The sequence below is a fragment of the Anguilla anguilla genome, chromosome 11 (assembly GCF_013347855.1).
Source record: "Anguilla anguilla isolate fAngAng1 chromosome 11, fAngAng1.pri, whole genome shotgun sequence".
Taxonomy (NCBI): domain Eukaryota; kingdom Metazoa; phylum Chordata; class Actinopteri; order Anguilliformes; family Anguillidae; genus Anguilla; species Anguilla anguilla.
The window spans coordinates 16,717,146-16,730,450 of NC_049211.1; the positions used below are offsets into that span (position 1 = coordinate 16,717,146).

The 13,305-nt window shown below is 41.7% G+C and overlaps 1 protein-coding gene across 1 annotated transcript in view; it reads left to right on the forward strand.

Annotated features, from left to right (window-relative positions):
• Positions 1–13,305, forward strand: part of LOC118207758 (ERC protein 2-like) — a 232,007-nt gene that overhangs the window by 164,962 nt on the left and 53,740 nt on the right. The window contains exon 16 of the mRNA XM_035381728.1: positions 7,198–7,345. Coding sequence (XP_035237619.1) covers positions 7,198–7,345 — 148 coding nt within the window. The remainder of the gene's footprint in view (positions 1–7,197; positions 7,346–13,305) is intronic.

Consider the following 13,305-nt stretch of genomic DNA (forward strand, 5'->3'; position numbering starts at 1 on the left):
CCTCAACCCTTTTTAAGACAACAGGGCATTTAAAACATACCAGCTGTTGCATGGCTAATGTCTATGTGCATGTAAGTGTGTGTGTACAGTATGTGTCTGTGCAGTACGTGTTTCTAGAATGGGTTCTCTGTTTAGTCAGGAGAGGCATCTTTCATGCATTAATATTAGATTTAAAAAGTCATCTCTTTTTCTGTGATTTAATTTATTGCCCCGCCTCACCTCCCCATATAGCCATGTTTCACTAGGGAGTTGTCTGAAGATTCTCTTTCTCTTTCTAAAGACATTCTCACTTCTCTGTCTAGTGAAAGTAATTGGAGAGGGCAGAGCCTGAGAGAGAGATGTTGAGGTCCTTCCATTTCCAAATTTAAAAACGGTAGCAGTAGTCACCCCCCCCCCCCCCCCTCCCCAATCCCAGATCACCTCTGTGCTAATTAAGGATTACAATTCCACAAAGCTACAGTATGGCCAGTGATTTAACTCTCATACTTGTCAATTAATCACACAGCAAAATATACACTACTGCTCAAAGTACTTTGTATGCATTTGTTTGCTACTTAAGGTGCTGTCCTGGAACACTTTTTCATTTGTCAGAATTCTGGATCATGATGCCAGGTTTTTAGGTGTCAGCTATATCCTGCCTTACAGAACATTGAATAAGAAGTTAAATGGCATATTCCTGTTTTCGTTATCATGTCTGTCTTTGTGTTTTCATCCAAACTGCCAAACATGTTTACATTGTAAAAGATTGCTCTAAATGGAGAAATACTTGCATGTAAAATTGTACTGTAATATAGCTGCAGGTTTCCTCTGCATCAACATTTTTATGTGGGTTCAGAGTGGATTTATAAAGATTGACAGTTATTACTCACTTGGAGAGCCAAATCCAAAGAATTCCATGTACTGGACCACGTATCTGTATCACAGGCAGCCATTGCATGTACATTTCATTTGTAAAAAATGCCATCCCCTGTGAGAGGGAGATATTTTTCACTTTGTTAAAACAATTTTCGAGGTCACGAGGTGGTCACGTCATTGGCCGGGAGTTTCTGTTTGGCAGCCTGCATTAGCAGTGAGAAACAAATGCTTCCCGTGTTTCCTTCTTTCCTTCTACTAAAACGAATTAGTTGCCAGTAACAGCTTGCAAGAACTTCAAAAGTAGAGAAAAAAAATCTTTTCAATGGTAATAAATTACTCTTATTAGACAAATCTTGAGATTTTATCCCATAGCTCCACTCGAGGTGTTTTATTTGATCAAAAATAATTAATACACACATTTTTTGATATTTAGAGACAGAAAATAACACATTTTAGTGCCTCAAAGGGAGTTTTAAATGTGAAAAGTTTAGTATCTGTTGTACAGGATTACCAACAAAATAGTTACTCCTTAGCTTTATGTGTGTTGATTTCTGTGAGCTTCTGTTATACCACAAAGGATTAGTTTCTAAGTTAGTGGGACATTTTAATGTGTTATAGCAGAACCACTTATCATTTAAGGACTGTATGAAACTCAGAAACCAAGTTCATTCGCATCAAGACAAATTCCCTGCAGAGAAAAAGTTGCTATATTACAGTAGGCAGAAAAATGAATTACTGCTAGACTGAATGCAACTTTACATTGTTCTTATGTTTCTCTGTTTTAAATAAAGCTGCCAAATCTAAGTGCCAATCTGATTGTCGCCTTTACAGTTTAAATTTGAATATTATAATAAATAAAAAAAATATTCGGATAACACTATTGCGCATTCCTTAATCCCCATTTTCTTCTTTTCTTGAAAACTATTATTGTTATTTGGTATATTTTTTGTGTAGAATTCATAGAGAGACATCTGCTTTCACATACCACATACTATATTTGTGGAGTCATTTTACTTGAGGTTGTAGGAAAATTAATATCTCTCTACCATAATTTATGAGTAATGCAAGATCCAAGAGCCTCATTAATATCATTGAATAGTCCTGAGATACAGATGTAAAAATCAATTTGTGTTGAAACGGTGACAGGTCACAGATGACTTCCAGTCTTTTTTTGTGTGTAGCGATGATTTTGCAAACAGAGATGTGGATGTTTCTCTGTGATGTCAGTGAGGAACGCCGCCTTTTTGATGTACTGAGCATGACAGTAAAATTTGTTGGTCATCTGGGTCGCTCTCAGCGCATCTGTTTTTCTCAGCCCCTCTCCAAGGCAGTAATTTCAGTAAGTCATAACACAAATTATAAACACATATTCTTCACCGAGACACAAAGAAATAACAACCTAGAAATACACGGACCTGATTTAGTGGACACGGGGCATCTTAAATCTTCTCGGTTCTGCCTGGTGCAGGTGGCAATCACTCATTAAACCTGCGTCCGCCACAGTGGGATGGTCAGCAGTTTTAATCTCTGCACTCTACCTCACCTTAAGCTGAGCGGTCGAGGGAGTGCCCTGCTGGGGCGTGGGGTTTGCAGGCTGGTGCGCGGCGCGCTGGGCCATCTGTGCCTTAACATCCCGGCTGCCATAACTCGCGCTGCACCTCCGAGACGTCTTCATAGAGAGGTCCGTGTGATGTAGCGCCGCGTGACCTAAATCTGCGTCATGTACTTCAGCCATCTATCACCCGCCACATTGCGCGCATGTCCCGGATGGTCCAACCCGGAACGGGCCTACAATTGATTTCATATGTTGCAGGAAAGTTCAGAAGAGCCTCACCCTCCCCGAAGTAAGTTATCACGCAGGGAAGCTAAAGGCTTAGTTGTGCTTGTGCTACCAAAGGAGATGCAATACTAGAGCTCCGAAGCTGCAGTGTTTCCCCCCTGCTCCTGTAGGAGCTGCAGAGGACACAAGTGCCTGTCCGAGGGGGATGAACCTCTGGAAAGCCATGCATTTCATGCTCCTGTGGTCACAACACTGACAGCCTGGCTGATATACAGTCACAACACTTTGCCTACTGTGCCTTAGGGACCATTAACCAGAAAGTGCTATCCAGGGCTCCTTAATGCTGGAGCCCTTCAGTCATAGAAAGCAGGGGGGTGGATTTCAACGTGTGAGCAAAAGTGCTTGGTTGTATATGCTAGCAGCCATTGTTTATGAATACAGCCTCCATGCTTGTTTACTCAAAATGTGTGGGATGCAGAGGACTGTGGTATAAATTATATGTGATATTTCTCATGCAAAGTTGCTTCTGATGTGAAATCCGGCTTTGCTTAATAGGTGAATGCTATCCAAATAGTTTAGTTTATAACATTATCATGCCCGACTTTCCGTAATATGTAATGAAAACAGAAGGTTATCAGATAGTCTATGCTGTCTAGACAAAATAGACCAAAAACACAAAGATATCTTGGTTTACGTTTTTTATTTTCTCAGACAGCCCTAAGGTAAAGATTTTGAAGATGTGTTAGCCATTTCAAATGGTGGAAGCCTTACTCTTTTCTTTCATCATTTTTAACCGTTGAATGTGTTAAAAGAACAATGGGGATGGGATATGATTCATTAGGCTTGTTGTTGTTGGAGCAGTTGTTGTTGACCATTGGAATCATTGGATTACCCTCCAACGAGGTCATTTAAACTGCTGCCCCCTTGTGGCCTAATGTGTAGCGCTGTGGTTTAATGATAGTAAGCCCTGGGAAAAATCAGTATTATTGAATTTTATTATTTTATCTGTCAGCACACCTTGTAATATGCTGTCAGTTACAACTGTGTGTATTTCCCTCGTATTTATGGATCACTAGAAACTAGACCACAATCTTGGTCTTGCACTTTATATGTTTTTGTGTTGTTATTTATCTTGTTGATAGACAGTTGAAATGGCAACTTGATCCCGTTCCAGATTACAGTATACATGAATAAGTATGTATTGCTGTGGGAGAAAATAGTGAGATTGTCATTCGCCTAGCAGAGGGGAGGGTGGGATGTGAGAAAAGGGAAAATGAGCCAGAGTGGATGATGACAGTAATGCCCCTCTCATAGCCTGGGGAAGACATCTCTCATCACCATGACCAGATTTGAAGGCCTCACAAAATGCGACGTGCAGAGAGGGCTTGCCCTGGCCAGAGGCCGCAGAAGTGGGGTTGTCTGTGCATTAGGTAGGCCACTGAACGTAGTTTTGGTCTCTGTGAATCATGGGTGGTATTCTGAGTGAAATGTAGTTCAACCTTTTATTCCCCTCAACTTGACTGTTTATCCTTTGGAAAGAACGTTTTTCTCTCCTTTATTTGTGTGCCAAAAAAAAAGTATGTTTGCGCTTTGAATGCACCGTCATTTGGGTGAGGTACAGGAAGTGGCAAGCCAAGCTGGACTGCATAACTTATGGTTTCAGTGGTGCACTTGTTACTTGGATGTTCGTTCCCTGTGTGTTGTTACTGTGAGCTGCTGGGATTGGTTAGATTAACCATAGGCTATTTTCATCTTAGTGATTCCAAAAATAACACCAATAATGGCAGGTATTATTTGTAGAGGGTATTAAAGCATTTACACCCACATTTTAAGGAGTGCTGAAATAATTGTATTAATTTCAAATAAGAAATAAAAGTACACACTTTGTATTCAACTCCTAGCATCATAATGGATTCAGTTTACGTTTTTGTATGCTGTGATTTTTTGCAGTGCATATTGAATATGTAACACTTTTAGACATTTATATTTTAAACAAATTGTGTGATTACTCCATATGACCATCACAAAATAGTACTTTTGTTGTGTTTTAGGCATGTTATATGGCACATGGGAAGACTAAAACTTTAAAATAGCTCTAACTTTTTAAAGAAATTTTCAACATGTTACTGAAGTTATGTATACAATTCTTTTTTGAAAAAACAAACATCACATTAAAAGAATAATGTTTTAAGAAATGCAAGCCATTTTATATTCTTTTGAATCTAAAAACAAATATTTTCGCAATCAAGCAATGAATAATGAGCCTATCCATCTTCACCCTTCATGAAGATGTCCAACAGGGCTGTGGATGTCTGCACTTTCTGAGAGCAGATATTTCAGTTCGAGCTTCCCAGATTGAAGATAAGATAAACATCCTTACGGATAAAACTTGGCATTGGGGAAGGGGGCACTGGGTGACCTGTATGTTTATTGGAGCTTCACTGACAGCCAGATTTATACTGTGTAATGATTAGATATAAAACACCTTTTAATGTGAAGAAAATCAAGAGAATAGTCAATAAAATGACTTTTTTTTTCTTGTCAAGAACCTTATTCTGTTTCTCTTTTCCTTCTAGTAAATGTTAGAGGAATAACAGTGAAGGTGTTGGGAGACAGATTGATATTCAAGCCAGATAGCCAAAGTTCTGTGATTAATGATACGACTTTGTTAAAAATCCAGGTTAGCAGTTGCTAGACACAATTAATTGGATAAAATGGCCAAATCCAGATGTTTGACTTTGATAATTGTACTGAAAACACATTGTGGAATTCCACAGAAAAAAGTATGTATTCTTCAAGTGGTGTATATTTTTGGAAAGAAATTACAGTAGACTTAAATCATGGAAATAGTATTTTGAAAAAAACATAAAAGATTTAAATGGAAAGCAATCTGAGAACACTACCACCCCAGCACCCCCACCCTCCACCTTTGCAATACATTCTACAGTTTTTCACTGTCTTCAGATTTTTCATTTAGGTGCTTAATTCAGCTGTTTTTCATATGCTATTTTTCAAACCAGTTTATTTGCAATACTCTTATGTGCTTATGCAAACAACAGTATACATATTCTGTGTGTACTCTGTGTATCCTGGCATGAGTACTTCATTAGACACTCAGTGACAGCTGTGTTTGAAGAGGGACTTCTGGCTCATTAGCTCGTAAATCCTCAAAAGCATCCAATAAGAAGAAAAAAACAAAATCGGACATATTTTAATAGTTGGATCCTTGAAGCAACTCACAAAGGTGAGTTCTGATGACTGTCTGGATTCGGGCCAGTGGTTAATAGATGTTAAATTAAAAGGGGGGAGGGGGTTCTGTGCATGGCGTGGTGGAGGCTTGGAAAAAGGGAAGTGGTTGATAAATCTCTTCTTTCTCGTGCGTTGCGCTTATATACACACACATCCCATGGTGGGCCTCCTGCCCTCGTTTATAACACACCCAGAGGCGCATGGAGAGACGCTGAGAAGGACAGCATTAATCTCAGTGCACTGAACGTGGCCAGCCCACTCGCCAAATGTTTGCTTTTGGCAAATCCCACAAGCCAGAAAGCTTTTTTTTTTATTTGGTGGGGGGGAGAAGGGAAGGCAAGTCCTTTACATCCAAATAAAACACCCACATGAAAAAGGAATTGCAGCCGCTGATGTAAATGTGAGATTTAGGAGCAACATCAGCTGTTAGGCTCTTGAAGAACAGGCTTTGTTTTAAGAAGAATCCTTTTGTCCTAGGATTCATTCTCATTTTGTCACCAGAAAGGTCATTACACATTCTTTGCTGTGGTGAACCAATAGTTTATTGAGCTAATAAGACTGTAAATCACCAGATGGTCATACTGGAAATTGACTGGGTTTCCACTTCTTTCTCTACCCTTTAGTAGCATTATACTAGGGCATGGCTGCTTTGCCTAGTGGGGGAACCATTTTTTTTTCAGGAATCCAGATTACAGTTAATTTTGTTCTGCATAGTGAATTTAGAACTGTTTTGTTCTTGAATATATTTTGTCTTGGTCCTGACTAAATTAGTGACACAGTGGATATTTGTTTAATCTCTGCCAAGCACACACACACACACACACGCATGAACACACACACACACAATGTATTGTGGTTTCAGAACTTTAAGGTGGTCATTAGTTCTCTGGATGAAGTTTGTGATTTAATGACGTAGGTAGAGTTATGACACTGCCAGAACTCCTTCCCCTGGGGTTTAGATCATAGAGCACAGTCATCCTCATTTCTGTTTTATGATGAAAAGAACCATCCTGAGACTGTTGAAAAGGGGGATGCAGGGGGTCAGAGTATTGTGGTGATTATAAACCACATAGTTCACGAATATTGTTCACAAGCCCATTTACCACACCCACTTCTTCTGTGTAACTCCTGTTCACCAGGCCAGATGCAGAACGCTGACTCTCTCTCTCTCAATAAGGGCTCCAGAACAGTCCGGCGCTTTCTGAATTTGGGATTTCCGGAATTTCTGTGAGCCTCTCACTTGTGCGTGCGCATGTGTGTGAGTGTTTATCGTATGATGAAAACACTAATGCTATATCCCCCACCCACCCCAGGCAACAAGCCCTGCTGGCAGCAATCAGTGAGAAGGATGCCAACATTGCCTTACTGGAGCTGTCTGCATCCAAGAAGAAGAAGACCCAGGAGGAAGTGATGGCACTGAAGAGGGAGAAGGACCGGCTGATGCACCAGCTGAAGCAGCAGGTACTGGCCATGGATTCGGGCCATGACTTCAGACTATGGCTCCCTCTGCATCCACAGCTTTCTTACATAACATTACCCGGGAAATTGTGTCTGCGAAGAAACCATAGCTATTCGTATAACCAGATGAATATGAGGTTTCTGTAGGAACAATGAGTGAAGATTTGCCAGCAAAATTGCCAGCAATGTCCTTAAATGAACACAATCACACGCGTGCACACACACACACATTTGTGCATTAGCCTGTGTGTGTGTTTGTGTATTTTTTTACAGTCACCTCCACCTTATTGCCACTTTTGATAAAGATAAGCAAAAGCAAAAATAAAAGGCTGTATTAAATCATCAACACCATTTATGAACTGTATTTTATGCTCCAAAAATCCTTTTTAACAGCTGTCAAAAGGCTATTTTCAGTACTTCCTTCATAAGGATAACACAGAAATGTCTTTTATTTTTAGAATAAGTGTTTTATGAAATTGTTTAAAATACTGGGGTAGATCTTGGTCAGTCTCTCCTTACAAAACGTATTGAGGCATCCTCAGTACTGATCCTATCATCATAAAATGGTTTGGAACTAGGACGTAAAAATTAATCCGAACTGACATTACCCAGAACAGCAAGGCAGACTGTTTTCATGTAGCCCTTGCAATCATACGACTGTTGGCGTTACAGTAGACTGTTTGTAATAGTCTGTACATAGGTTAGTAATTCTAGAAGGCCTTACCGCAACCGCGACTTCCACATCAAGTGTGAGCGCTAATGAGGACAGTGCCGGACACCTGGGGGGAGATTGCCTGAGTCACGGTGGATCCGGTGCAGCTTATTCTGGGAAATGGCATCATAAAATGCCAGCTGCTGCTTCGCCGTGACCCCACCATGTTTGTTCATTTCCTCTTAAACACAAACATTTTTGTGGGGTTTAGAATGCAACGGATTTCAGGGAAGGCCCATTATCTGTAACTAAATCTATTTATTTACATCTGTGTGTCATGGTTTCCTGTGAGTAAATGTCCAAGCTTGCGGTCCCCTGTGAAGTCATTTTTATGTCCGTAGACGGCAGCGGGGTGGAGAGAGAAGACACGGGGCGCAGATTCGGAGTGATTCCCGTTCATCTGGCTTGAGCGTGTTGCATCTGAAACTATAATGTAACATGAAAAGAGCGAAGGGGCCTCGGTTTCGTAAGCCGCGTTAATGAAACGTTTACCGCGTAACCGCCTCCAGATGGCTGATCAAAGCTCGGCTCCTTTTCCGCCACCTTGCTAAAATATTTTCGGAGAGGCCTTGGCGGTATTGGAGTTTTATGACTACATGCTGTCTCTAATCCATACGGGCCATTATCAGTCAATCAAGTTGTTTTTTCTTTGAATTACCTTGATCCCGCCAAAATCTATTGTGAACTTGTGGCGAACACAAAGTGGTTACAATTTGTTGGGTTTTCCGAGACTCTTTCAAAGGTAAATTCCCACTAAAGGGTGTTAGATTAAGGGTTGGAGGTATTGGAGACTAAGAGGAGGCTATTATTATCTTATCGTTCTGTTTGTCTTTGGCAGCGGTGTCCATATGTCCCGGTGGGCAGGGTGCTTGCATTGCAGAGCCGAGCTAACTGCCGTGAGGTTTCAGTTAGCATCTCACAGGGAAGGCTTGAGAGAAGTCTGCTTGCGTTTACACGCGTAACGTGTGAATCAGAAAGGCTGAGAGCCCCGGAGTTTCCGGCTCTGTCTTCTTAGGGCTGTGTTTTTGAATCAGCGTGTGAGCCCTTCTCCCACAGTTTATCCGGCGATGGCATGGCAAGTGGGCTTACTCCCCCGTGGAATGCTTCCACAGAAGCCTGCTTCAGATTCTATTTTTCCACACGCTTGTAACTCAGCGAACGCAAACAGGGAACCCGTCATCGCCTCCTCTGTGTACAAACCATTTACTGTGAGTGTACTTGTGAACATCTGTCTGAGAATCGAGAGGCCAAGAGCGTCATGACGGACATCCTGTAGGTCCACTTGATTTCTCTTTTTTCATTTTCCTCTTGGTTATGTATTTATTCTGAATCTTTCATTAAGCTGTATCCGGACTCTGCTTTTCAGTGTAATGTTAAACAAGTTGTGGTTGCACTTTCTCCCTTGAACATGAAACCTTTTTACATACAAAAAATGGAACAACAGAGGGCATGTTTGAACAGAACACGAAAGCAGGCCTGTGCGCTTTGCACTGCGTAGAGAACACACTTGTTTTCTGTGTAGAGAGTGGCGAGGCCTGCTGATGTTGGCCGTGTCATGGGCCAGACCTTGATTGGCAGCTGGAAGGATGCACAGAATGCTCTGCTTCATCATTTAGTCCATGGATATTTCCCAAGGATCAACACTCTCTGTGCCTCTGAAGCATGCATAAGCAATGCAATTTAGTCCTGTGGGCAAGTTAACAAATTATCAATTTATATTTTTTTTCATTTGTTCATTTACCTGCTGACTATGAGAAAACTGTTTTGAATTTAGCAAAACATCTAAATATCTGTGAATACTGCACTTTTGCACTTTATGTACTCTCCTTATGATGTAGTGATTTAAGGCTGTATTTTCTCAACAAAAAAAAAAGGATCTGATATGTACATCTGGCAAGCTGCAAAACACACTTGCTCTGGTTGCAGGTGTTCATAAATCTGTTTCTTTGGCCAGATTAGTTTGTGGGAAAACATGAAGCTGACAACCACATCACACTTAACATGAGGCAGTTTTGGCTTTGCCTAATTGCCTGTGTTGCTGTGAGACAGTGAATTATGATGCACTGCCATTCACTTACGATCTCCTGTGTGTGTGCGAGTGGGAGTCTGTGGGTGTGAGAAACAATGCAAGTTTGCGCAATGGGCTTTTTTGACCTCTTTTTGAAATCTGAGCCTTGTAGGGTCCACTGTGCCCTGTGGCTGTGCTTGCCAGGGTTGTACGGCAGTGAGATAATGACCAGAGAAGAACACTGCAGCGTATCATCACAAATCCAGATGAGCTTTACCCCCGTCAGGACAGTGCTGATGAATGGGGAACCTGATGGGGAAGCACCCCGTGTTGTCCAGGAATTGTGTTGCTTCAAATCTTGGCTTTGAGATATTGACAAGTTATTTGGGGACTAAGCATTTGCGTTACATTTCCTTCTTTCTTTTTTTTTTTCCTTCCTTCGTTTTTGTCTTTCTTTCTTTTATTCAAAAAGCAGAAACACTTCAGCCTGTTCATGAATGGAAATACTTAGCGCTTCCCATTATGATCGATGGTCAGAGGCATTTACTCTTTGAAGTCTTGAGATGATGGAAAAGAAACTCACAGGGGGACAGTTTTTCCCCATCCACAGAATTCCTTCTGAAACAGAATATGTCTACAGAAATTGAGCTGTTCGGGTCAACTACAGTAAAGCAAAAGGTACCACGTACCAGCCAGCCACAAGCAAGACTGTGTGGAGAGACAGTGTTCATGTTACCATTCATGAACACTATTCATTTAGGCTCATAGCAGCTCTCTATATTTTCTCATCAGGATGGAAAAATCTGTATTGCTTTCTGTAAAATGCTGTTTATCAGACACTTGGAAGAACATCTTTATTTGTACGTCAGTGTAAAATGATGCATGTGTTGATAGCTTGTCAAGGAAAAAAGCAGAGCATTGCTCCCTCATAAAATTAACAGCCTTTCATAAAATGTTCCACAAATGAATTTAACATTAAATTGTTCTTGGCTATTGTACTAAATAAAAATTTCTATGGCTTCTTGGTATTCCGTTTGTACAACTGTTCTTAGCATTTCCAGATGTATTCATTTGTAAATGTTATATTCAGTTTGTTCACAGATGTGCCACTCCCTAACGCTGATATTTTTATACAGCCTTGGCAGCCTCTGCAAACCAAGAAACCATAAAACACTCTGCCGATTCTCTTACTCCAAGAGACACCTGCATCTCATAGTGCTTGCACTGCTGTCCCTGTCAGTGTTAATGCCTTTCTTGCATGTCATTGATGAAAATATAAGATCTGCTGACAGAACAAATATAGAGAATACTTTAATTTAGTTGTAATCATATACTGTAAGTTAACAAGGCACCCTACTATAAGGCTGACAATAGGCAACGCATTAACATGTGCACAACGAAAGCAGCAGTATATGCATGTGTATGTTGTGATGCCAGTGCTACCTCCTGGCTGTGATACAGTCATGTATCTTGAGTTTTCTTGTGGCTCTTGTTATAAAAACTACAGTAACACTTTTCAACAAAATTTGTTTTTTTCTCACACATTCATATGTACATTCACTGGCACGCCCAGCCAAAAAAAATTCACATTTGCGTTACATCTGACATTCAATGACAATGGTGATGTTTGAAACATGCACATCATAACATGGTTGAGGTTTCCTTGTATAAAGGCTATTTTCATTATGGAGCTCAGGGACAGCTGCTGGGTCTCGCTACCCTACGGAGGGGGTTAATTAGGAATGGGGTAAGCGAGGGCTGCGCTCTGAACGTCTGGCAAACATGTGGTGATCCCTCACTGCCATCCAGAGCAGGGAAGGCCTACCGCACCACCCGCACCCGTATGTACACAGCCCTGACTGTTGGCCGTCAAAAGTATGAAATGTTAGAAGTGGTTTATTTATATCTCACAAACCCATTATGGACATATGACGTCATATTTTTGCTTTTGAGAGATTTTTTTTCTTGGCCTTGTCACATGTAATTCCCAGCGTCTCTTTCAGAGACACTAGCCATTATCCCGCTCTGACCTGGCATACCTTAATGAAGGATGGCCTGGGTACAGTAGGAAAATCAAGCCTGTGAAGTGATAAAGGAAATAGCCATTATCCTGCATGAGGTTTGAGTGTTTTGCCTTCTATGGTAAGAATGCACTGCATAATCCCAAGAAAAAAATAAAAGAAGGGAAATGTCTGGCTTAAAGTGTGGATTTTCCCCGCTCTCCTTGAGCCATAGCGTTAGGAATGCAGAAGTGCCAGATGGGCAATGTAGTTGCAGTGAGATCCATTGCCTCTGGTGCTCCTCAGCTTTAGATGGTGTTTTGATACCTTGATGAAAATTGGCCCGGGATCACGCGGGGTGTTCCCGCAGCGCTGCCAGTCACAGCTCACTGAGTTACTGAATCACGCTCCGCTGGGCTGCCCTCCGACAGCCGCCTGCTGCTTTTCTTCCATAATCCTCTGTTTTGCTTTGTGTCCCAGTACCCTCACCCTAGAACCTCCAGCAAACCTACACACACATGCCGGCTGACATGTATGCACACGCACACACACACACACACACACACACGCACAGCCACCCCACACACACGCACTCTCTCTCTCTTTCTTTCTCTCTCTCTCTCTACTTTCTATGCTCGTGTGAGTTAATGCAGTAGTGATCCGTCAATTTATTTACGTATGTGGATCGTGACTGTGTCTCAGCACCCACTCTGCACCCCTGCCCTCCCATTTCAACATCACCATGACGATCAGCCCTGGATTTGGACATTATTATGCACTGATCCAGCAGCCCGCAGCCCACAGGAACACGGCGCTGCTGCCGCATCTGTGCGCTTCTCATTCCTCTCTATCTAAACACTGCTTCCCATGCTGTGTGCCTCTGCTCCCCGCCACAGCCCTGGCTGAGCGGAGGAAAGCACTTCTGGAATTGTGTTACTGTGGCAGTGTGTCATTTGCTCTCCTCCCTCTCCCATGTTTTACGGATCAGCGGACTGTGGATTTTTTTCAAGACTCCCTTGGCCGCTGCTCGTGTGGTTTAGATTGATTTCACCATTAGCTAGCGGTGTCGGGCCACAGCAGGAACCTTCAGAATGTGAATGATTCGTCCTCAAGCGCAGTCGCTGCATCATTTCATATTCCACTCTCATGACGCATTCTGAAATATTCCTTTTAAGAGCATTATAAACATTTTTTTCATCACGGAATGGCACCTTGGCATGTGGTGCACAGCAAGTTTGGGAAG